Source organism: Notechis scutatus, chromosome 2, assembly GCF_049901735.1.
Source record: "Notechis scutatus isolate UNSWTSFEM ecotype Mainland chromosome 2, rNotScu1.2, whole genome shotgun sequence".
Lineage (NCBI taxonomy): Eukaryota > Metazoa > Chordata > Lepidosauria > Squamata > Elapidae > Notechis > Notechis scutatus.
In genome coordinates, this window is record NC_142010.1 from 13,855,494 (window position 1) to 13,880,035 (window position 24,542).

At 46.2% G+C, this 24,542-nt stretch overlaps 3 protein-coding genes and 1 pseudogene across 8 annotated transcripts in view; 1 reads left to right on the forward strand and 3 right to left on the reverse strand.

The window, feature by feature from the left end:
• The window catches only part of LOC113428317 (uncharacterized), a 136,680-nt gene extending 125,202 nt beyond the window's left edge, over positions 1-11,478 (reverse strand). Inside the window, exon 1 of the mRNA XM_087953443.1 lies at positions 11,444-11,478. The gene's annotated coding sequence lies outside the window, so the exon portion shown is untranslated. The remainder of the gene's footprint in view (positions 1-11,443) is intronic.
• The window catches only part of LOC113427760 (uncharacterized), a 29,576-nt gene extending 18,072 nt beyond the window's left edge, over positions 1-11,504 (reverse strand). The window contains exons 1-5 of the mRNA XM_087953469.1: positions 11,444-11,504; positions 10,504-11,132; positions 10,131-10,245; positions 9,947-10,014; positions 201-330 (exon numbers count right to left, since the gene is read on the reverse strand). Of these exons, the coding sequence (XP_087809595.1) occupies positions 201-330; positions 9,947-10,014; positions 10,131-10,245; positions 10,504-10,917 (727 nt within the window). The 5' untranslated portion in view covers positions 10,918-11,132; positions 11,444-11,504. The remainder of the gene's footprint in view (positions 1-200; positions 331-9,946; positions 10,015-10,130; positions 10,246-10,503; positions 11,133-11,443) is intronic.
• Positions 1-24,542, forward strand: part of LOC113427367 (uncharacterized) — a 147,353-nt gene that overhangs the window by 111,983 nt on the left and 10,828 nt on the right. Inside the window, exons 4-6 of one of the 5 annotated variants that reach the window (XM_087953422.1) lie at positions 16,440-16,554; positions 16,671-16,738; positions 18,408-18,537. The exons of 3 other annotated variants lie outside the window; for them this stretch is intronic. In XM_087953422.1, the coding sequence (XP_087809548.1) occupies positions 16,440-16,554; positions 16,671-16,738; positions 18,408-18,537 (313 nt within the window). Of the gene's footprint in view, positions 1-15,738; positions 16,186-16,439; positions 16,555-16,670; positions 16,739-18,407; positions 18,538-24,542 lie in introns of all 5 variants that reach the window. One more of the 5 variants, XM_087953424.1, reaches the window with a different exon arrangement.
• LOC113427945 (DLA class II histocompatibility antigen, DR-1 beta chain-like) overlaps positions 1-24,542 on the reverse strand; it is a 318,237-nt pseudogene that overhangs the window by 18,072 nt on the left and 275,623 nt on the right. The window lies entirely within an intron of this gene.

A 24,542-nucleotide genomic window follows, 5' to 3' on the forward strand; every position in this document is an offset into this window, starting at 1 on the left:
CCGATGCTTTTTATACAAGGGTTACTCTGCACATATCCTAATACACACCTCGTTCTTTTCAGCCTCCACAGATAAGTTCAAATAGAAATAGAAAAATACAGATAAGAAATGGCACAGAAAGTATTTAAACAATGAGACATTTTAATAAAAAAAAACTAATTATAATCTCTTTTCTTGACTGGGGACTAGAAAACTCTTACCCAGAGAGACCACATTCCTATGGTTTTCAAGCATGACTTCCGAATGCAGCGCTTTCTGGTCAGGATCCAGCTGAGACCATTCCTCCTCAGAGAAATACACAGCCACCTCCTCGAAGGACACAAGACCCTCCTGGACATGGAAAAAAAAGAGCAGAACAGGAGGATTCACAAGATCTGTTCATCTTCATCATTCATTTAAGCAAGAGGATAGAAGGGGAACTCATCAAATTTGCAGATAAGATCAAATTGACAATACCAACACTCCAGAAGATAAGCTCGAGATATAGAAGGATCGACAGATTGGGCCCCATCTAATAAAACGAAATCAACACTGAGAAATGTTCTACATTTAGGAAAGAAAAACCAAATGCACTGTGGCTATTCTGCCTTAGCTATTTTGCCATAGAACAAATCTTGCCCAGCACGTACACCACTCAGGGCAAATTCCACTGAAACTGACAGGATTAACTACTAAAGTCTGTGTCAGCTAAAAACTGTGTATTTGGTATTAGGACATGTCTACCTGAAAACTATCAGTCATGTAGTCTGCTCTTTGTGTCACGTACCTTGGTTTTAATGATTAACCTTATAACTTCTTTGTTTCCTGCAATCACCCCGCACCCCGTTTTGAAAACAGCACAATAAAAGGGGACAGCACAAAGCAATCGGGGCCGGGACCATTCCATCTGCCCCAGGCGCGATGTGTTTCCTCACCTAAAGAAACTGTTTGTTTTGTGTCTTTTTCTTTGTGCCTTGGCACTCACCCTCGCGAGGTCCCGCTAAATTATTTCTTGAAGGGAATTCAGCAACAGACTGGAAAATCGAATCAACGGACCGGTCGCTCGGCGCGACAACTGGGGGCTCGTCCGGGATCCTTCGATCCGTCCGGGATCCTTCGATTTTCTAGTTTCACGGTGTGACTTCTGTCTAGGGGTGCATCGCCTTCACTCCCATTTCTACGCACCTGGCAAAGGCTCGTACGACGTAAGTAATGGGCTCCTCACTTTCCAAGGTTTCGTCAGGACATAGGGACGAACTTTACGATTTGGTGAAGAAGGCTAATTCATTTCAAAAAATCAATGGTACCACTGTGTACCCTATTTCTAAGAAATCTTTAAATAAATTTATAATTTACATAGAAGCACATTGTCCAGCCTATCCCTCTGCGGGAACTCTTCGCCATTCTCTATGGGAAAAATTAGGGAAATATCTACACGAAATTCCTAGAGCTCCCATGGATATACTCATTTCTTGGAGAGCGATAATGGCTGCTATAACCACTGTTTATCCGCCTTCTAGTCTTCCTGAAACCTCTTTTTCCCCTGTCTCCTCTGATTCCCCTTCTCCTTCAAAAACTACTAAGCCTCTTGCGGCTCATCTTGACACAATTTCTTCCTTACCTTCTCCGTATCCTGACATTTCTTTCCCTTCTCCTTCCGCTCCGTCTTCTCTTCCTGACCCTTCTCCGATGAAACCTGTGGGAGGTATTATAACTAATCTTCTGTCATCACCTCTGCCTTTAGAAACAGAAGATCCTTCTGCTTATCCTATGACTATTATCCCTGGTGCAGCGGGAGGCAATGTTCACAGCAACATTGAGTTTAAAGTTTTAAAAAATATAAAAGATGCAGTTACAGCTTATGGATTACACTCTCCTTATACTCGGGAATACTTGATTCTTTGGTCACCGCTAATACTGTTATGTTACTTTATGACTAGAAAATGCTTTTCTCTATGCTTATGACTCCGGCGCAATATGTTGTGTGGCAATCTGAATATGAAAAAGGTGTTGAGGCTGAAAATCGTAGGGTTTGCCTGCTGGAGTAACTGTAGATCATTTAATGGGAAAAGGTCAATCCTCTACTCTAGCACAACAACAAAATTCCCCGTCGCAGTTTTGCCATTATTCATATGTGTGCTATGAATGCCTTAAAGCGAGTGGATGATTCAGATTCGCAGTCCACCCAAGCATTTTTGAAAATTATGCAAAATCCTGATGAGCCATATGCTTCATTCATCAGTCGCCTTCAGACAGCCCTAGATCAACAGATAGATAATTCTACTGCCAAACAAGAGTTACTTATAAAATTGGCTTTTTCCAACGCAAATCATGACTGTCAAAAAATTCTACAGCCAATCGCTAATAAGCCAGACGTGACATTGGCTGAGTTTTTACAACTCTGTAGAATTGTAGGAACAACCACTCATAAAATGAATACGCTTGCTACTGCTATCACTGCTTCATTACCGGATCCTAATTCCGCCTCCACTTCTCCTCCCGATGCTTTCGCTGTAACACGCATACGGCAATTGTTTTAACTGTGGCAAGCCCGGACATTTTAAAAATCAATGTCGTATGCCAGGGGTGGGGCCGCTCTTCGTGGCCAAACCAGAGGTCCACCTCCCTCATCTAAGCCACAAACCATCTGTCCTCGCTGCCGGAAAGGCTATCATTGGGCTTCACAATGTCGTTCTAATCCTCCTCTCGCTCAGCCTTCGGGAAACTAATTGAGGGGTCTTCAGCTAACCCCGCCACAAAGGCTGATTTACCTGCCACGACATTTCCTGTTGTGCTGTTAGAGGATCTTGTGTATGATGATCCTGGCGCTGTTTTCACTCTTCCTTTAACTACAACGCTTTTCAAACCTCTGCCTCCTTCCACACCTGTCTTACTTATTCCCAATTCTTCCCTTACCATAGAGGTGTGGTTGCTGCTCCTTACTTATATGATTCTTCTGCTCTTAATAATCTTGCCTTGGCTGCAATAGGGGATCGTTGCTTTTCTTTAAAAAAGGGGACAGTAGTGGCTACGCATAATTTTGCCTCTTTTCGAACCCCTCTCCTTGTTTGCATTACAGCAGCCTGTCCAAGCTTCAAACCCCACTCTTTCTGTCACACTCAATGGTCGCATTTTTGATGGTCTGATTGACACCGGTGCAGACGTTTCTGTTATTCGTTCCTCTGAATGGCCCTCTTCTTGGTCTCTCACAGAAGCTTCTTCAGTGCAGGGCGTGGGGTGGGGCCCAAGCTGCTAAGGTCAGCTCTCATTGGCTCTCTGCTTCTACTAAGCATTCTACCTTAACTGCTTATCTTAAACCCTATATCCTTCCTCTACATTGTAACCTCTGGGGACGTGATTTACTCTCTCAATTTCAGGCTTATATTCAGCTACCATAGTTTTTCTATCTAAATGTCTATTTCTCCTTTATCCCTTACTCTTAAAACCTCTCTTCCTGTTTGGGTGGATCAATGGCCTCTCACCAAAGAAAAATTGGAGGCTTTACATCTTCTTGTCCATCAACAGTTAACAGAGGGACATATTGAATCATCCACCAGTCCTTACAACACCCCTGTCTTTGTCATTTTACATTGTATATTCCTTTTAAGATCACTCAATGGGAACCTCTTTTCAGACTTCCACAACCCTGCAGGACGCGTTGGAAGATTGGTGTGGCCAAGTGTCGTGCCACCTTCCCTCTGATTCACGACTGCAGGTGTTGCGGACAGTTCCTTTTGTTTTACAATCACCTTTTGTCCAACAGCCATTGAAGGAAGGCTTCACTGTATTTACTGATGGTTCAAAAAATATTGGAGCATGTACATGGTACGAAAATGCTCAATGGCATAAACGTTTAACTACTTCACAAACATCAGCACAACAAGCTGAATTAGCTGCCTTCCTATTGGCGTTGTCTCTTTTTCACAACAACCTCTAAATGTAATATCTGATAGCATGTATGTTACCCAGATGGTTGCTCATATTTTCGATGCATATATCTCCCCTGTTACCCCTCCCTCTCTCATGACACTTTTTTTGCAGCTTCAGACCCTGTTGAAAAAAGCGAGGAAACCCTTATTTGTAGCCCATATCAGAAGTCATCAGCAATTACCTGGATTCCTAGCAGAAGGCAATCATATGGCAGACGAGGCTTGTAAAATTATGGCCTCCTCTCCCCTTCTCCAACAGCCTTCACCTGGGGAGAGTCATGATTATTTTCATCAAAACAGGAAAGCCCTAGTGCGACAATTTGGAATTACATATCAAGAAGCCACGGCAATAATTCAACAATGTCCAACATGTAGCTTGCAGGCCAAAGGTATCCCTGAAGGTGTTAATCCCAGGGGTACTCAAGCCTGTGATACGTGGCAAATGGATATCACTCATTATCCTCCCTTTGCTCCCTGGAAATACATTCATGTATCAGTAGATACTTATTCAGGGTTTATTATAGCAACATTGCAAAGAGGAGGGCTACCAAAAATGTTATTAATCACTGTATTCGAACATTCGTAACGTTGGGATGTCCAAAAATTCTCAAAACAGATAATGGTCCTGCTTATGTCAGCTCTCCCTTTGCTGAGTTTTGTCATAAATGGGCCATCACCCATAAGTTCGGTTTACCCTTCAACAGCCAAGGTCAAGCGATTGTGGAGAGATCGAACCAAACTTTGAAACAGGCCCTTGATCGGCACTTGGGGAAAAAAGGCTCAGGCCCCCCGAACCTCCCAACGTTGCAAAATATCTTAAATGTTTGTCTTTACACTCTTAACTTTCTCAATCTTACTGGCTCTCCTCCTGCCACGGTGGCTTCCCGCCACTTCACCAAGCCAGTAGTTCCCTCTTCCCGTCCTCTTGTCTATTTCAGACAGCTTCCAGATCCTGCGTGGAAAGGTCCTGCACAGCTCATCACCTGGGGAAAGGGTTACGCTGCTGTCCAACTTCCTGATCGAGTGCTTTGGGTTCCTGCTCGCTGTGTCAGACCTTACCATGGCAAACCTGACTCTGACCCTAATCTTTCTTCTGATATCAATACTTCCTGTCTTTTCTCAATTTAGGGCATCTCCTGATGCTATTTTTGCTTTCCTTGCTGACACTGTTACCTTTGTTTTTAAAGATAATCTCCTTCCTGCATGTAATTATGTTTTCCAACACAACGGTCGTTTCCTTCCTCCTACTTCTGACATAACTGTTCACTATTACTATTCTCCTTGTTTAATTTTTTTAACTATACGTCACTCCGCTTACTATAGGTTCCTATTCTTGCTTGGGGTTTTTCCACAATCACACCTATTTCAATCACATTGTTCTATTGCTTTCCACTCCTTCAGTGGCATCTCCTCCACTATCCTCCGTTTTCCTTACATTGCCCTCTCTAGCTAATTCTGAGCCACCTTTTCCTGGGGACAAACTACGATGGCATCTTCGTTGCTGCTTTCCACCTTGTGATGTCACCACCTGCATATGGCATCATCCATCTTCCTGGGTTCCTGATCGCTACAAACCACCTGTCGCGCGAAGACGCCACCTCATCTATGACGACACTCATCGCAAGACTACGGCTCTCATTCGAGCTCGCCATCTTCGGTATCCTGCCGTCATCGGTGACAGCTCCATCTCTAACGCCATGGAATGTTTGCAACGCTCTCCAACTAAAAAGAAGGGCACCTTTTGGCGCTGGTTCCGTAATGACACACTGCTTGCAGAGGACACTCACTATTCTATTACTTCTTATTTTCATGCCACCACATTAGTCCTATGGAAAGTTCAACCCAGTGACTTTGGACAATACCAATGTGAAATTACAAAAATGGTCAAGGGGTTCGCCACTTCCTCTCGATTGACTCTTACCTTGTTCCAGCATCCTGCGTCTCATGCTATTCCACGATTTGGCTATCGTCGCACTCCTCGAAGCATACAACCATCTTCTACAAATGAACATCAACCTCAAACTTATACCTGGACTATCCTTGACTTTCAAGGAAAAATTTTAAATACCACCACTAACTATACTCGATGGCCATGGTTTCCTCCGCTTTTCATGAATTTTGCTGAAATGGGAACAGGAGTCGAAAAATTCGCAGACAAAAAATTGCAAGCTGATACATGGGACAAGCAAGGCTCCTGCTCTCCAGCACCTGCTGACAACTATAGACTATATTTTTGCCCTGCCCACAGTACTGGCACTTCTCGTTCCGCCTGCGGTGGGGTAGTTGACAGATATTGTAAAAAATGGAGTTGTGTATCCACAGGTAATATCTGGTGGGAAGCACCTACCAAAAATGACTATATCCATATTACCCGTGCCCAAGCACAGCCTCCCTGCTCTCCATGGCCTTGTTGCGGACAGAGAATGAATCCACTCATAATCACTTTTACTGCACAAGGAAAGACACTTGCAAAAAAACAATGGATGGTTGGGTTTACTTGGGAGGGGCGTCAGTGGGATGGTGAAGGAGATGAAGGGAATGTTTTTACAATTCGCCTCTCGATATCCATGTCCACTTACGATGTTGGTCCCAATCCCAATTTGAAATCAATCTTTCTACAAAAACCCAATATCCAGGTGAATCCATTAGTACAGTTGGTCAACTCTTCTTTCACATTGCTAGCAACTACACTTAATGATTCATCCAAAACTGATCAATGTTGGCTTTGCTTATCTGATTTGTCACCATTCTACGATGCAGTAGCTTCCAATGAACCCATTAGTAACTCCACCAGTGACACACAATGCCGATGGAACACTTCCTCCATCACTATCACTGACATAGTCGGTCGGGGATGTTGCCTAGGACACATCCCTGCCAATTACTCCCAATATTGTCAGAATGTTTCATCTGGGTATCACTGTAATGTATATCTACCAAAAGAAAGATCAAACCTTAACATTGGAGGCTACGGTCCCCTGTACACCACCTCCAATGGCAATATCACGGATCGCCTCAAGGGCCAATTCTTTATCCCAGGTAATAATTCTGTATGGGCCTGCTCCACAGGAGCCACCGCTTGTGCCCATGGTGATGTTCTTATTGCTCAGGGATCCTTTTGCATTCAGGTAAAATTGCTCCCAAAGATCACTTTTTATCCAGGGCCAGAACTTGTTAACGAACTTGAACCTCCACAATTCCCCCCTTCGTCAGAAACGAGAAGTCATAACAGCTGTAACACTATCTGTATTGCTGGGTCTTGGAGCCGCTGGTGCAGCCACTGGAGTAGCGGCTCTAGCTGTTGGTCATCAACAGTTAGCAACCCTCAGTTTACAAATAGATGAAGATCTCAAACGCATAGAGACTTCAATTTCTGCTCTCCAAACTTCTCTCTCATCTCTAGCTGAAATGACCCTTCAGAACAGAAGAGGTCTAGATTTGTTATTTCTAAACAAAGGGGATTATGTGTAGCAATAAAGGAAGAATGTTGTTTTTATGCTGATCATTCAGGAATTGTCAAAGATTCCATGGCTGAATTACGTAAGCGATTGAAGGATAGAGAGAATGAACGACAACAAGGTCAGCCATGGTATCAAGGCATGTTTAATTTTTCTCCCTGGTTAACCACCCTATTGTCTGCCCTAATAGGTCCTCTTGTGCTATTGCTTCTTGCCTGTACTATTGGCCCATGTTTACTAGGACGTTTACTTACCTTTTTGAAAAATCGTTTGAATACCCTTGATAATGAAGTTAACAATACTCAAAAATCGGTTAGCTTTCTCACATCTATCATTGCATCAAAAGATCTTGCCAAAAAACCCTTGCTGGAATGGTCTTCTGACCTAGAGTCAGAGGAGGAAGTAGACACTATTAACTCCTTTTCTCCCAAAGAAATTTTGTTAACTCTGCCCAGCCACGATTCGGGGATGAGGACTTTTCCTCGTATGAGTTGGTTCTGCAAGGCATCAACAAACCGAAGGGTTTGTTGCCACCTTATGGGACTACTCGGGAGGAGAAAGGACTCTACCTAGAATCATGAGCACAAAAATAAAGAAAAGGAGGAATTGTGGCTATTCTGCCTTAGCTATTTTGCCATAGAACAAATCTTGCCCAGCACGTACACCACTCAGGGCAAATTCCACTGAAACTGACAGGATTAACTACTAAAGTCTGTGTCAGCTAAAAACTGTGTATTTGGTATTAGGACATGTCTACCTGAAAACTATCAGTCATGTAGTCTGCTCTTTGTGTCACGTACCTTGGTTTTAATGATTAACCTTATAACTTCTTTGTTTCCTGCAATCACCCCGCACCCCCGTTTTGAAAACAGCACAATAAAAGGGGACAGCGCAAAGCAATCGGGGCCGGGACCATTCCGTCTGCCCCAGGCGCGATGTGTTTCCTCACCTAAAGAAACTGTTTGTTTTGTGTCTTTTTCTTTGTGCCTTGGCACTCACCCTCGCGAGGGTCCCGCTAAATTATTTCTTGAAGGGAATTCAGCAACAGACTGGAAAATCGAATCAACGGACCGGTCGCTCGACGCGACAATGCACTGGCATAAAATAGGTGATACCTGGCTCAAGAGTAGTAAGTGCAACAGGGATCTTGGACTCCTAGCAGACAACCACTTAAACCTGAGTCAGCAGTATGCTACAGTTGCCCAAAAAACCCACAACAGAATCACAGGCTGCATTAAGAGGAATAGAATCAAGAAGACATGAAGTGTTAGTACCACTTTATAATGCCTAGGTAAGACCACACTTGGAATATTGCCTCATTTTGGTTGCCAGATGTAAAAAAAGATCTTGAGACTCTAGAAAGAGTGCAGAGAAGAGCAAGAAAAATTATTAGTTGGACCAGAGGCTAAGAACGGTTCCTGGAATTGGGGATGTCTAATTTCATGAAAAGAAGGACTAGGGGAGACATGATAGCAGTGTTCCAAGAAGCAACAGATGGAAACTATTCAAGGAGAGAACCAACCTGCAACTAAAGAGAAATTTCCAGACAGTGGGAACAATTAATCAGGGGAATGACTTCCCTCCAGGAATTGTGGTTGATCCAACACTGGCGGTGTTTATGAATAAATTGGACAGCCATTTATCTGAAATGTTATAGGGCTTCCTGTCTGAGCAGGGGGTTGGACTAGAAGACCTCCAAGATCCCTACCAACTCTGCTGTTCCGTTCCATTGTTCCCAAATTCCCAAAGCAGAGATATGCAGTAAATTAAATGGCTGTGCGTCACACAAGTCCTAATTTTAGGTGAGAAAATGAGCAAATCTGAAAATTGCTTTCACTGAAGAAATATTTGGGGAAGTTTTATCAAGTTCATTGATTCTGCAATACGATCAATGCCTTTCAGTAATCCCACTTCTGGATCAACTGATCTATCGCTCTGTCTGTCATTGATTGATCTAGTAGTCTTAGCCACTGGCTGAAAGGAAAAAAATAAAGAGAAAATTCACTGGGAAAGTCATTTCACAGGCTTTGCAAAGCGGGAATGTTTGATCTCCTAATCAAGGCACAAATCAGAGGATTGGAAATTATTTTATAGCCCAAAGTACCATAATTACATGCTCAACATGGCCACTTCCTTTGGATTTTAAGTGTCTGCTTTATTTTTTAATACAATTTATTTATTTTTGAACTACAGGTTACAAATAAGGCTTTTTAAAAATGGCAATGTGGCAATGTGTTTATTTTTATTAGCTTTGCACAATTCTGAGTCAAAGAATTTCCCCCCCAAAAGGGTCTCTAGCAGTTCCAGCCACTGTGATACATTTATTCCTATTTCTGGAAGGACTTTTAAAAATTGCTTCTTCTAAACTCCAAGTTGGAGGAGTACCTAGCAGAACAAGATAAACAGAGGAAGCTATGCTGGCCAACAGCAACTTAAACCTGCTATTCTGCTCTCCATGTTGTGGAAGAACCCAAAAATAATCCAGGCCAAACAAGGGGGGACCGAAGAACAGAGCACTCTGCACACCTGCTTCATTTCTTAAAGGGAGAATACAAATCTAATATCTTTTCCCTTTCTTACTTGATTTGGAGGTTCAACCGCTCTTTGATCTCCCTCATAAAAACCAGAATGCTTCATTCTTTGTTTCTCTGTAAGGAATAAATAATTTCAAAATGCATAATTAAAAAAATAGGAGGAGGTATTCTAAAGGGGAGAAGAGAGAGGGAAGGGAAGACAGGTGGGGAATTGGAGGATCTCCCATTACCTCCTGAGGTGTCCTGACTTGGATCTTCCCAAGGAATCCTCCTGAAAAATAGCTCCTGAGGGGGATTTGATGGGTTCTTCTTTCCCTCAGGGTCTCTGATCTCCACAGTGCAGCACTTCAAATAGGAGGAAGGAAGGAAGAAGCAGAATTAATGTATGTCACAAGACATAAAGTGGATTCTTATATTCAGAACACAACCTCAAAGCCCCCAATATCTATCTGTGTGGCTGAGTGGGAAAACAATGGAACAATGTCCTACAAGAACTGGAGAATTGCCTCATATTATGAACGAGAGAGAAGTTTGGGAAGGAGGGGTGAAGCATTCAAACACTCTCTCTATTTATTCCCTTCCGAGCTCCCTAAAGACTCCCACCTGCTGCTGGAGCTGCTCCTTCTGCTCCTCCGCCTGGCTCAGGAGGAAGCCTTCCGCCAGGGCCACCGCCTGGGAGCTGTTCTCTGCTCCACACTCCCGCACCCAGCCCTCCATCTCTGGGGGCAGGAGAGCCAGGAACCGCTCCAGAACCACCAGGTCCAGCATCTGGGCTTTGCTGTGCTTTCCTGGGCTCAGCCATCGCCTGCACAAGTCATGGAGTCGGCTGCAAAGTCCTCGGGGACCCTCACCCTCCTGGCATCGGATGGAGGTCCAGGGTGGAACTTCTGAAGGAAGGATGGTTCCCTCCTGCAGGAACTTCTGCCAGGTTCTGGTCCAGCTCTCCTCACAGTTCCCAGGCTGAAGAGCTGCGGGGCCTTTTCCACTCCCCTCCTTTGCCAAAGGGGATGTCTCCATCCTTCCTCTCTCCAGCAGAGCAGCTCCAAAGGGCTCCAGGGAGTCTTCACGGGAGCATTTCTGGTCCACAGGATGGATCCCTGCCAGTCCTTCCGCTCTCTTCCTTCCTTCCTTCCTTCCTCTCTCTTCCTTCCTCCCCCACCCTCCCTTCCTTCCTTTCCCAGCAGAGGAAATCCTGGCTTGCAAAGGTTGCGGAGGGCTCCGAGGTTCCGAATCTGTGAGGGAGAGAAAAACCGACGCCCAGAATCAGAAAGGGGCATTCAGCCCCTGGACCCCCCCCCAACCTGCATCCAGCCCCAAGCGGCTCCTCCCAGCAGGACACGGAAGGAGCCCCCACCCCTTCTTTCCCCCTCCGAAGACAGGATCGGGCACTTGGGGAGCACCGTGCGAATCCTGCCTCCTCCTGCTCCTCCTCGCCCGGCTTCTCTCCTCTCCTCTTGCGCCTCCGCCAGGCCCCTCCCCTCCCTCCCCTTCGCATGGGGACAGCGCCTGTGGAGCATGGGACCCGGGAAGAGTCCCCCCTCACCCGGGGCACGTCTGGATGTCCCCCAGCAAGATTCTCCCGCAGCTTCACCGCCTCCCGCGAGTGCAGCATCCTAGAGAGGCAAGGCTCAGTGATGTCACTTCCTTCTCCGCCTCCTGTGGGACGGCAGCCGTGACGTTCGCCCTCCAGTATCCCACTGGGGAAGCGCCTGGAGTTCCTTTCCCTTTGCTGAAGGCGCCCCCTGTTGGATTGGGGGCAAAGGGCCAGGATGGTAGAAGTGGCGGGAAAGAGTACATTCGAGGGGAAAGGGAGAGGGTGTGGATGATGGCCTTGTGAGTAGGGAGAAAGGCCCTCTCCATGGCTCCCTGTCAGACAAAGGCTTCCACCTCTGTGCTTCTTTCCCCCCTTTTATAGGAACCCAAATGCCTCGAAGGAAGTTTTCGTCTTTCTTCTGTGGCGTTTCTAGAGCAGTTTGGTTATTTCTTCTAGGTAAAGTGCAACTCCACCTCCGCCTCTTTCATTAGGTTCGCTTCTATATTTATTTAGAGGAGAGAAGCGGAAAGAAGAGAAATCTTCTTTGTAGAAATCACTGAGATATTGGAAGATGCCACCATGTCTCCCCTCATCCTTCTTTTCCTCAGACCAGACACACCCAGTTCCAGCAACCATTTTTAAAAATATATTTTACTTTCCATCTTCGTTGGTTTTCTCTGCACTCTTTCTAGAGTCTCAACACCTTATTTATTTATTATACAAAACACAAAAAATAGAAATAGGAAATTAAGGGAAGGAGAAAGAGGAGAAAAGAAAGTCTGAGGTACAAGAGAAAAAAGGGGGGGGAAAGATGTTTACTTCTTTTAGCACAGTGCATTCCAGCTTGACAATTCAATCTAATGGACAAAAGCAAAGTCATTTTGGGTCTTTTTCTTTTGAACACTTTAAATATGAAAATATCCCATTTAATGGCTGGAGAAGGAAAGCGCACAAAGATCCCAAACTCAACGTTGTGGCTGAGTGAGGGGCGGGCTCCCGCCTGAGGGGTTCTGCGCTCTGATTGGTTGCTGTGGGTGGAAAGGGGGCGTTTCCCTCCCCCCCTTCTTTTTCTTCTCTGGGCTGTTTGAGATTTACCTCAGGATGTTCCCGAGGCGCCTTTCAAGGAGGCGAATCGCGTTTTTCTTCCACGAAGCGAAGCAGCGCCTTTTCCTGGTTTAGCTGAGGGTTTTCCGGGGCCTTCCTTTGGATTGGGGGGAGGGTGTCTGTGGGTGACCCCCCAACTTCTCAGTGGCTGCGGGGCTGCCCCTTCCCCCTTATCATCCAGTGCGGCAGCTCTTCCTGTGGCACATTCTTAACATTTAATGAACACGTGTGTTTGTGCGTGTCAGAAGAGTGTTTGTGGAGGGGAGTGGGGAGGAACCGTTTTGAATCGGACTTTGTAGCTGGGAGGGGCCAGAATGAACTGAAACACCAATGGGATTTATCCCTTCTGCAGCGTCATCAGTCTCCGGGCAGAGTTCTTTGTGACTTCACCAGAAGGAGAGCGTTCTGGGCAGAGAACGGGGGTGAGACTGGGAGGGGGGAATCCCTTCAGTCTTGGGGGGGCTGCAGCTCAAGGGGGAGCCTCCCCTTTCTTTGCTCTCTTCACGATTCTCAGCTAGACTTTCCTCTGTGTGCATGGCGGGGTGGACTTGATGTCCGTTCAGGTCCCCAAACTCTTACGGTCAGGAAGTGAAACCAGCCCTCCGTCAGCCCCTTTGCCAGGAAGGGAGCCATGGGCAGAAGATTCTGGGGGAGGTGGGCTGGGAGGGCAGTGTCCCCACGTGATTGGGGGAGGGGCACAACCACCCTATGGTGGGGGGGCTGTGGGGCTGCGCCTCCCCTTCTCATCCAGTGCAGCCCATTCCACGCCGGATTGGGTGGGGGAGGGCAAAAGGAAGCCCACACACCCCTCCGGGGCTTGCATGGGAAATATCCCCCTCCCCCTTTCTCTGCTTCTCTTTTTGGTCGGAACGATCTCCTCCATTGGGTGGAGACTCTGCCCGGAGACTGATGACGCTGCAGAAGGGAGGATTCTCATTGGTCCTCCTGCTCTTTCTGGACGTTAGTTAAACATTCTCCCCCTCCCCACAATCCAGACCCCCGGTAAGGAGGAGGCTGGGCGGGGAGGAGAGGGGCTGGGAGGCTCCTGGGGGGAAAAAGGGGCTGAGAGACGCCCATAATGGGGAAAGGGGTCGAGGGCAAGAGGGGCAGGAACCTCAGAAGCCTGGATCTCCCCGTGGTCTCCACTCCCTCCCTCACCTCATTTCCCCAAGGGGGATGAAGACGGGCAGCTGTCTTCCCTTCCTTGTGACCCTGGAGGGGAAGGGGCCTTGGGAAGGCAGCCGAACTGAGATGAGACGCAGTCGGACCCCCATCGTTTCCCCCCCACCGTTAACTGTGTGGGAGTGGGACCTCCCAGGCCCCACATTAGACCTGGATCTGGAGCCCCCAAAGCCGGTTGCCTGGAAAGAGGAAGGAGGCGGAAAGCGAAAGAGGGAAACTGAGGCACTTTCAGAGCTGAATCCACAAACGGCACCAAAAGTAGAAGAAAAATAGAATTTTTGCACCTTCAGAAACTTCGGTCCCCCCCCCCCCGAAGTTCAGGCAGGATTTGAACTTCGGTCCCTTCTGGAAGGCCAAATTTGGGGAGGAGACCAGGACTCCCCCTCCCCATAATACCCCACCACCAGATCAGCACCTAGGAGGGGGAGGGGGAGCCACGGGGGGGGGGACTGATAAATGGGGGGCGTTCTGAGTTATTCTCAATTGCCCCCCAGATCTACCCTGTTGTGAAGGGGGTGTAGACCCTCCCTTTGAGGTAGTCTTGGGGGGGGGCTGATTGGGGGGGAGGGAGCCCCGATTCTACCCCAAATCCTAGAAGGGCTGAAGATTAGGGGGAGGGGAAAAGTTGGGGGTAACCAGAGAAAATGGGGGTTGAGGAGAGGGAGGGGCTGGGAGACCCCAGAAGGATCCGTCTGGATGTCCCCATTGTTTCCCCTCCCCATATCAAACCCCCCCCAAGGAAGAGAGAGAGACGGAGGCATATTTGTCTTTATGTACAGTATGTTGCATTTTTCATGGTGCCCATCTGAAACGGTCTGAAGGGATTCCTCTCTGAGGAGGGGGTTGGACTAGATGACCTCCAGGGTGCCTTCCGTTGTTCTGTTCTATGGTGTCTCCCCTACAAGGAAACTCTGGGCGGCTTACAGGTTATGATTGAAAACGGAATATATTGAAATCTCCTAATATAATATATTTAAGTGTATATCATATATATGATAGAAGCGGCGGCTCCGTCCTGGGAGTCGCAGCCCCGCGAGTCGCTCTGAGGCGAAAGGCCCGGAATCTCCTCCTCCTCCCTCGGCTTCTTCGCCCGCTTCCCCTTCTCCTCCGCGCCGGAGCCTCCCGGCCTCCCTCCCTCCTTCCCCCCCGCGGAGCCTCTCCGGGGCCTCCTCAGGAGAGGCCGGGGGTCCCTGCCCTTCCGCTGGGAGGCCGAGGGAGGCAGAGCCCGAGAAGGGCGGCTGCGTGGAGGGAGCGGGAAGGAGGAGGAGGAGGAACCGTCCTTTCCCTCCTTGGAGCCTCCCCTGCTACTCCCAAGCCCATCACCCCCGCCCCCTCCCTTCCCCCTCCCATGCTCCACCTTCTCTCCCTTTCTACCCTCCTGGCCCTTTGCCCCGAATCCACCAGGGGGCGCCCTCCACCAAGGGAATGGAACTGTAGGCGCTTCCCCCCTGGGCCACTGGAGGGCAAAGTGACATCACTGAGCCTTGCCTCTCTAGGACGCTGCACTCGCTCTCCTCCATCCCTGGGGGCTGGGGCACTGCAGGAAGCGGCTGAGGGAGAGCCTAGTGGGGAGAGGACATCCAGACGGGCCCCGGGTGAGGGGGGTCTTCCCGGGTCCCATGCTCTCCAACTGCCCTATCCATGCGAAAAGGGCCGGATCCTGTCTCCGGAGGGGGGGAGAAGTGGGTTGGGACGGCCTCTCCAGCAGCCTCCTTCCCAGCCCTACTCCGCGGGGGGAGGGCTGGGCCCTGTGCTGGGAGAAACCACTTGGGACTGCGGGCAGGTTGGGGAAAGCGGGTCCAGGTCTGAATCCTCCTTTCTGATCCTGGGCATCGGTTTCTCTCTCCCTCCCAGACCCAGAACCTCAAAGCCCTCGGAAGCCTTTGCAAGCCAGAATTTCCTCGGAGGGTGAAGGAAGGAAGGAAGCAAGCAGAAGGACCGGCAGGGATCCATCCTGCAGCCCCAGAAATGGTCCCGTGAAGGAAGAGGACCCTGGAGACCCCCCAGAGTTCTTGGAGTCCTTTGGAGCTGCTCTGCCAGAGAGAGGAAGAATGGAGACACTCCCTTTGGCCAAGGAGAGGAGCAGAAAAGGCCTCACGACTCTTCAGCCTGGGAGCTGTGGGGAGAGCTGGACCAGAACTGGGAAGAAGGTCCTGCAAGAGGGAACCATCCTCCCTTCAGAAGTTCAGCCCTGGAACTTCATCCAATACCGGGAGGCTGAGGGTCCCCGAGGACTTTGCAGCCGACTCCATGACTTGTGCAGGCGATGGCTGAGACCACGAAAGCACAGCAAAGCCCAGATGCTGGATCTGGTGGTTCTGGAGCATCTCCTGTTCCTTCTGCCCCCAGAGATGGAGGGCTGGGTGCGGGAGTGTGGAGCAGAGAGCAGCTCCCAGGCGGTGGCCCTGGCGGAAGGCTTCCTCCTGAGCCAGGTGGAGGAGCAGAAGGAGCAGCTCCAGTGGCAGGTGGGAGACTTTAGGGAGCTCGGAAGGGAATAAATAGAGAAAGTGTTTGAATGCTTCACCCCTCCTTCCCAAACTTCTCCCACGTTCATAATTCATGGCAATTCTCCAGTTCTTGTAGGACATTGTTCCATTGTTTTCTCACTCAGCCACATGGATGGATATTGGGGGCTTTGAGGTTGTGTTCCGAATAGAAGAATCCACTTTGTGTTGTGTGACATACATTAATTCTGCTTCTTTCTTCCTCCCATTTGAAGGGCTGCACTGTGGAGATCAGAGATCCTGAGGGAAAGAAGAACCCATCAAATCCCCCTCAGGAGCTATTTTTCAGGAGGATCCCTTGGGAAGATCCAAGTCAGGACACCTCAGGAGGTAATGGAAGATCCTCCAATTCCCCATCTGTCTTACCTTCCCTCTCTCTTCTCTCCTATAGAACACCTCCTCCTATTTTTTTAATTATGCATTTTGAAATTATTTATTCCTTACAGAGAAGCAAAGAATGAAACTTTCTGGTTTTTGTGATGGAAATCAAACAGCGGTTGAACCTCCAAATCAAGTAAGAAAGGGAAAAGTTTATTAGATTTCTATTCTCCCTTCAGGATTATTTTTGTGTTCTTCCACAACATGGAGAGCAGAATAGCAGGTTCAAGTTGCTGTCGGCCAGCATAGCTTCCTCTACTTATCGTTTTCTGCTAGGTACTCCTCCAGCTTGTAGTTTAGAAGAGCAATTTATTAAAAGTCCTTTGAGAAATAGGAATAAATGTATCACAGTGGCAGGAGCTGCTAGAGAGCTATTGGGGTGGTGGTGTAATTCTTTGACAAGGCTAGTGAAAAATAAATAAATACATTGCCATATTGCCATTTTTAAAAAGCCTTAAACCCTGTACTTCAAAATTAAGCAAATTGTATTAAAATATAAAGCACACTATTAAAATCCAAAGGGAGTGGCCATGTTGAGCATGTAATTATAGTACTTTGGGCTAGAAAATAATTTCCAATCCTCTGATTTGCGCCTCGGTTAGGAGATCAAACATTCCTGCTTTGCAACAGGTGAGAAATGACTTTCCCAGGGAATTTTCTCTTCTTTGTTTTCTTCCTTTCAGCCAATGGCTCAGACTATTGAGTCAATCAATGATAGAGTGATAGATCATTTGATCCAGAAGTGGGATTACTTTACTGAAAGGCATTGATGGTTTTGCAGAATCAATGAACTTGATAAAACTTCCCCAAATATTTCTTCAGTGAAAGCAATTTTCAGATTTGCCCATTTTCTCACCTAAAATTAGGACTTGTGTGACGCACAGCCATTTAATTTAGTGCATATCACTGCTTTGGGAATTTGGGAACAATGGAATGGAATAACAGAGTTGGTAGGGATCTTGGAGGTCTTCTAGTCCAACCCCCTGCTCAGACAGGAAGCCCTATAATATTTCAGATAAATGGCTGTCCAATTTCTTCATAAACACCTCCAGTGTTTGATTACCCACAATTTGTGGAGGAAAGTCATTCCACTGATTAATTGTTCTCAATGTCTGGAAATATCTCTTTACCTGTAGGTTGGTTCTGTCCTTGAATAGTTTCCATCTGTTGCTTCTTGGAACTCTGCTATCATGTCTCCCCTAGTCCTTCTTTTCATGAAACTAGAGATACCCAATTCCAGCAATCGTTTTACCCTCCAGTCCACTAATAACTTTTGTTGCTCTTCTATGCCCTCTTTCTAGAGTCTCAAGATGTTTTTTTACATCTGGCAACCAAAATGAGGCAATATTCCAAGTGTGGTCTTACCAAGGGATTATAAAGTGTTACTAACACTTCATGTCATCTTTATTCTATTCCTCTTAATGCAGCCTATGATTCTGTTGGGGTTTTGGGGGGGGGGGGCAACTGTAGCATAGTGCTGACTCAGGTTTAAGTGGTTGTCTACTAGGACTCGAAGATCTTTGTCACTTACTACTGTGTAGCCAGGTATCACCTATTTTATGCCCGTGCATTTGGTTTTTCTTTCCTAAATGTAGAACATTTCTCACTGTTGATTTCGTTTTGTTAGATGGGGCCCAATCTGTCGATCCTTCTATATCTCGAGCTTATCTTCTGGAGTGTTGGTATTCCTGTCAGTCTGGTCTTGTGTGCAAATTTGATGAGTTCCCCTTCTATCCTCTTGTCTGAATGATGACGATGAACAGATCTTGTGAATCTTCCTTTTCTGCTCTTTTTTCCGTGTTCAGGGGAGTCTTGTGTCCTTCGAGGAGGTGGCTGTGTATTTCTCGGAGGAGGAATGGTCTCAGCTGGATCCTGACCAGAAAGCGCTGCATTCGGAAGTCATGCTTGAAAACCATAGGAACGTGATCTCTCTGGGTAAGAGTTTTCTAGTCCCCAATCAAGAAGAGAGATTATAGTTAGTTTTTTATTAAAATACCACTGATCAGATATTGTCTCCTGGGAGGGAGCAGGAAAGGATCTGGCCTTGTGTTGCTCCAAGGAAGGAAAAAGTCAATGTCTCTTTACTTAGATGCTTTCTGTGCCATTTCTTATCAATATTTTTCCATTTCTATTTGAACTTATCTGTGGAGGCTGAAAAGAACAACGTGTGCTTTTATGTGTCCTCTGGAGGTCGTGTGAGAGGAGTGTATTGTCATTTCTCCTTTGAAATTTGCCCAAATTGTGTGAGAACAGAACTTTCATGCTCAGGCCATGGAAGATCACTCTCCCAGTCCAATTCAAGAACAGAGGCCTCATGCAGTGTGACTCAGAGCATCCTAGGGTGCAAGTAATCCTCAAGTTACCACAGTTCACTTAGCGAATGTTCCAAGTTACAACCATTTCTCCCCCAAGTATTGAAACCCAGTCCCGAAATTATGAGTGTTGCAGCCCCACGGTCATCATTCACACTTTTGAATGACAGTAGAGGCTCTACAATATTCACCCTACCTATTCCCCCACCCCATCTTGCAAGGACTTACCATATTTTTCACACTATAAGATGTACTTCTTCCCCTCCAAAAAAGTGGGTGGAAATATCTGTGTATCTTATAGAGTGAATTCGGGCCTGGTTTTGGCCTTCCAAACCCTCAGCGCATGCCGTTATTGTCCTCCTTGGCATCCAGAAGCAGGGCAAAAACAGGCCCACTTTTGGTCTCCGGAGGCCTCCGCATGTCCAATTTTTGCTCTCCCCGGCATCAGGGAGGCTTGAGGACGGGAGGCACAGAGGGTTTGGGAGGCCAAATATGGGCCCGTTTTTGGCATGGAGAGTGCTTCTGGATGCCAGGGACGGCAAAAATGAGACGTGCGGAGGCCAAAAACTTTTATTTTCTTGTTTTGCTTCTCTAAAGCTAGGTGCATCTTATACTCTGAAAAATATGGTACCTTGCGACGATGTGGCGAGCCATCGGTTCCCTTGGCTACTTCATGCATTTGCAGAAAAAAGAGTAGTGAGAGATACGCGTGATCAGTAGTGGAAAATCTAGCACTTATTGATCTCACGTGATCTCGCACTACAGTGCTTTAGGCCTCTTTTCACTGCTAACCAAGGCCTGCAGCAGATCCAGGGCAAAAGAGAGGAAAGGCCTCTTCGTTTTCAAAGACCTGGATGTCGTGTAGTCCTCAGTTCTTAAAAGAACACATGCCTAAAATACTGCAGTGGCCCAATAAATGTTAAGTTTTCTCCTAATTCCTCCATGGATGTTTCCCCTGATTATTATGAAATTCAATGGTGAAAATATAAGGTTCTACATTTAGGCAAAAATAAAATGCACAGGTATAGTATATGCGATACCTTGCTCAATAGTATTAACTATGACGGATCTTGGAGTCCTAGTGGACAACCATTTAAATATCAGCCAGTCATGTAGAGCAGCTGCCAAAAAAGTCAACACATTTCTACGCTGCATAAACAGAGGGATAGAATCAAGATCACGTGAAGTGTTAACACCTTTTGATAGTGCCTTAGTAAGGCCACACTTGGAATACTGCATCCAGTTTTGGTCACCACGATTGTAAAAAAGATGTTGAGACTCTAAAAAGAGTGCAGAGAAGAGCAACAAAGATGATTAGGGGACTAGAAACTAAAATGTATAAAGAACGGTTGCTGGAATTAGCTATGTCTAGTTCAGTGAAGAGAAGGACTGGGGAGACATGATAGCAGGTTTCCATTATCTCAGGGGCTGCCACAAAGAAGGGGGAATCAAGCTATTCTCTTCCTTAACTCAAAACTGATTCTGAGTGAGATCTGCATACATACAGATAATTGTAAAGAAAGAGATGTTTTCTAGATATTTTCAAAGCTTTCATGACTTATGAATATAGAAATCATCATGTCTATATCACACTACTGTAGGCATGCAAACATACAACCTAATGGAATTTTGGAGAAATTCATAAGGAAATTCACTTGACTTTCAACACTTTGATCTTTTTCTCTAACCTTGTTATCATTTGCATCGCCCTTTTTCTTTGAAGGTAATAATGGGCAGGAAAATCAAGATTCCTGTGAACTGTTCCAAGTGATCAATGCTAAAGATGGAACGGAGAAGTTTGGAATTCGAATGGAATTCGAAAGCCATGAGAAAAACCAGTCAAAGAATTGGACTCAGGAAAGCTCATCTTCCACTGATGCTCTAATGCAAGACTTTCTTGCCCAACAAGAGGAAATAAGGAAAAAATATAATGGAAAAAGTGTGAACCTATTCAAAGGTAAAGTACAAGTAAATGAACACTATTTAACCCAAAACAGAAGAGAAGATGCTATAAGGAGACAAAACGGACAAAATTACAATGGGACATTAATTCTTTCTCTTGGGAATAACTTCGTTACATCTCAAAAAGTGATTGACACAAAAGAGAAGCCTTATAAATGTTTGGAATGTGGAAAATGTTTTAGAAGAAGCTCGCAACTTACTATCCATAAAAGGATCCATTTGGGTGTGAAACCATATAAATGCATGGAGTGTGGAAAGACCTTTGCTCAAAAACATCATCTTATTTCCCATGAGATGATCCACACAGGAGAGAAGCCATTTAAATGCACGGAGTGTGGAAAGACCTTTGCTCAAAGTGGTCATCTTATTTCCCATAAGATCATCCACACAGTGGAGAAGCCGTATAAATGCACGGAGTGTGGAAAGACCTTTGCGTGGAGCAGGAGCCTTAGAAGCCACAAAATGATCCACACAGGGAAGAAGCCATATAAATGCACGGAGTGTGGAAAGACTTTTACTTATAGCAGTGGACTTAGCAGACACAAAAAGCTCCACACAGGAGAAAAGCCTCCTTTGCTCATAGATATAAACTTATTTCCCATAAGATGATCCACACGAAAGAAGCCATATAAATGTATGGAATTTGCTCATAGATGAAATGTTATTTCCCATTAGAAATTAGGTGAAGGAATATTATTGTTATGTAGGAATTAAATACAAAGAGGGTTGACAATTAGGAACATGTTGATATAATTAACAGAAATATAAATAAGCTAATACAAGGAATGAGTTAAAATTATTTTGTTACGCTATCATTTTTGTTACTAGTATTGTTCTGTATCCTGTACAGATGCAGATAGATAACTCCACAAAATATAACAAAATCACTTTTATTGGTGCATCAGGTATCCTCATAACTCACATACCTGATGAAGTTCTTCTTTAATGACCAATCCTTTGTATATCTGCCTTGTAGGTAAAAAGATTATTTATTTTCTATCCTTTTTCCCTCATGTAGCGATAGAAGTAGTCCATGAGTTTAGCCAAGAGTGAGGAAAACCTCCCCCCAACTCCTTGAGGGTCAATTTAGTGACCAATCAAGATTACAGATGTGGTCACGTGACATGGACTACATTTCCCAGGATACCTTAACTACATTTACCATGATGCATTTCCTTAAGGGGACAGCTAACAATTGCTAACTAACTATCCAATTCCCATACACTGTCTGGACAGCACAAGTATATACAGTATGTTGGTTTTTGTTTGTTTTTTCTTTTTCATAAATGATATTCCCTAGCAATATATTGTATTCAAAATGTTTATGAATAAAAATAAAACATATACTCAAATAAAATGCACGGAATGTGGTAAGAGTTTTGCTCAGAATGGTCATCTTCTCAGAAAAGGATCCACGCTCAGGACAAACTACACTGCTCAAAAAAATAAAGGGAACACAAAAATAAGACATCCTAGATCTGAATGAATGAAATATTCTTATTAAATACTTTGTTCATTACATAGTTGAATGTGCTGACAACAAAATCACACAAAAATTATCAATGGAAATCAAATGTACCAACCCATGGAGGTCTGGATTTGTAGTTACACTCAAAATTAAAGTGAAAAAAAAACAAAAAACCACTACAGGCTGATCCAACTTTGATGTAATGTCCTTAAAACAAGTCAAAATGAGGCTCAGTAGTGTGTGTGGCCTCCACGTGCCTGTATGACCTCCCTACAACACCTGGGCATGCACTTGATGAGGTGGTGGTTGGTCTCCTGACAGATCTCTTCCCACACCTGGACTAAAGCATCCCCCAACTCCTGGACAGTCCGTGGTGCAACGTGGCGTTGGTGGATGGAGCGAGACATGATGTCCCAGATGTGCTCAATTGGATTCAGGTCTGGGGAACGGGCGGGCCCGTCCATAGCATCAATGCCTTAGTCTTGCAGGAACTGCTGACACACTCAAGCCAAGAGTTCTAGCATTGTCTTGCATTAGGAGGAACCCAGGGCCAACCGCACCAGCATATGGTCTCACAACGGGTCTGAGGATCTCATCTCGGTACCTAATGGAAGAGGCTACCTTTGGCGAGCACATGGAGGGCTGTGCGGCCCCCTAAAGAAATGCCACCTCACACCATTACTGACCCACTGCCAAACCGGTCATGCTGGAGGATGTTGCAGGCAGCAGAACGGTCTCCACAGCGTCTCCAGACCCTGTCACGTCTGTCACATGTGCTCAGTGTGAACCTGCTTTCATCTGTGAAGAGCACAGGGTGCCAGTGGCGAATTTGCCAAACTTGATGTTCTCTGGCAAATGCCAAATATCCTGCACAGTGTTGGGCTGGAAGCACAACGCCCACCTGTGGACGTCAGGCCCTCATACCACCCTCATGGAGTCTGTTTCTGACCGTTTGAGCAGCCACATGCACATTTGTGGCCCTCTGGGGGTCATTTTGCAGGGCTCTGGCAGTGCTCCTCCTGTCCCTCCTTGCACAAAGACAGAGATAGCAGTCCTGATGCTGGGTTGTTGCCCTCCTACGGCCTCCTCCACATCTCCTGATGTACTGGCCTGTCTCCTGGTAGCGCCTCCATGCTCTGGACACTACGCTGACAGACACAGCAAACCTTCTTGCCACAGCTTGCATTGATATGCCATCCTGGATGAGCTGCACTACCTGAGCCACTTGTGTGGGTTGTAGACTCCGTCTCATGCTACCACTAGAGTGAAAGCATTGCCAGCATTCAAAAGCGACCAATCAGCCAGGAAGCATAGGAACTGAGAAGTGGTCTGTGATCACCACCTGCAGATCCACTCCTTTACTGGGGTTGTCTTGCTAACTGCCTCTGCTTTCCACCTGTTGTCTATTCCATTTGCACAACAGCATGTGAAATTGATTGTCAATCAGTGTTGCTACCTAAGTGGACAGTTTGATTTCACAGAAGGGTGATTGATTTGGAGTTACATTGTGTTGCTTAAGTGTTCCCTTTATTTATTTGAGCAGTGTATATAGCAATAGCAATTCCACTTAGACTTATGTACCACTCCACAGTGCTTTACCACACTCTCTCAGCAGTTTACAAAGTCAGTTTATTGTCCCCAGTAATCTGAAAAAAGTATATAGATTCTTAGACGGCTTGAGATGGTGGCCAGATAGCAGATTAACAGAGTTGGGAGGGACCCTAGAGGTCATTTAATCCAACCTATGTCAGAGTTCTCAGAGGAAAGGAGCAGGAAGCGCAGGAGAAACGGCCCAAAATTTACCCCGGGATTTTCATCAGGGGCCCCTTTGTGAGGAAAAGGGGGGTGTCTTCCTGACCCACAGACAGAAAGGGGGGGTTGGAGGGGGGGAGACCAGAAGGAGCCGGGTCATCCAGACGTTCCGGTCCAAGTTCCTAGCAAGGGAGACTCGTTTCTCCCAAAGGGACAATGGGGCCATTTAACTTGAAGGAGGAGATTTTGGGAGGAATTTCAACCCCTCTTTTATAACTTCACTTCTCCCTGGTGGCTCCGGATTCCGCCATCACATCTTCCCTCCCTCCTTCCTCCTTCCTCCCCTCCCTTCTGTGATTTCACCTTCCTTCCTTCCTTTAATCCTGCATATTATGGCTCGTTATTGGTCATATTCATTAAAAATCCTGTGTCTCTTTGAAGCTCTC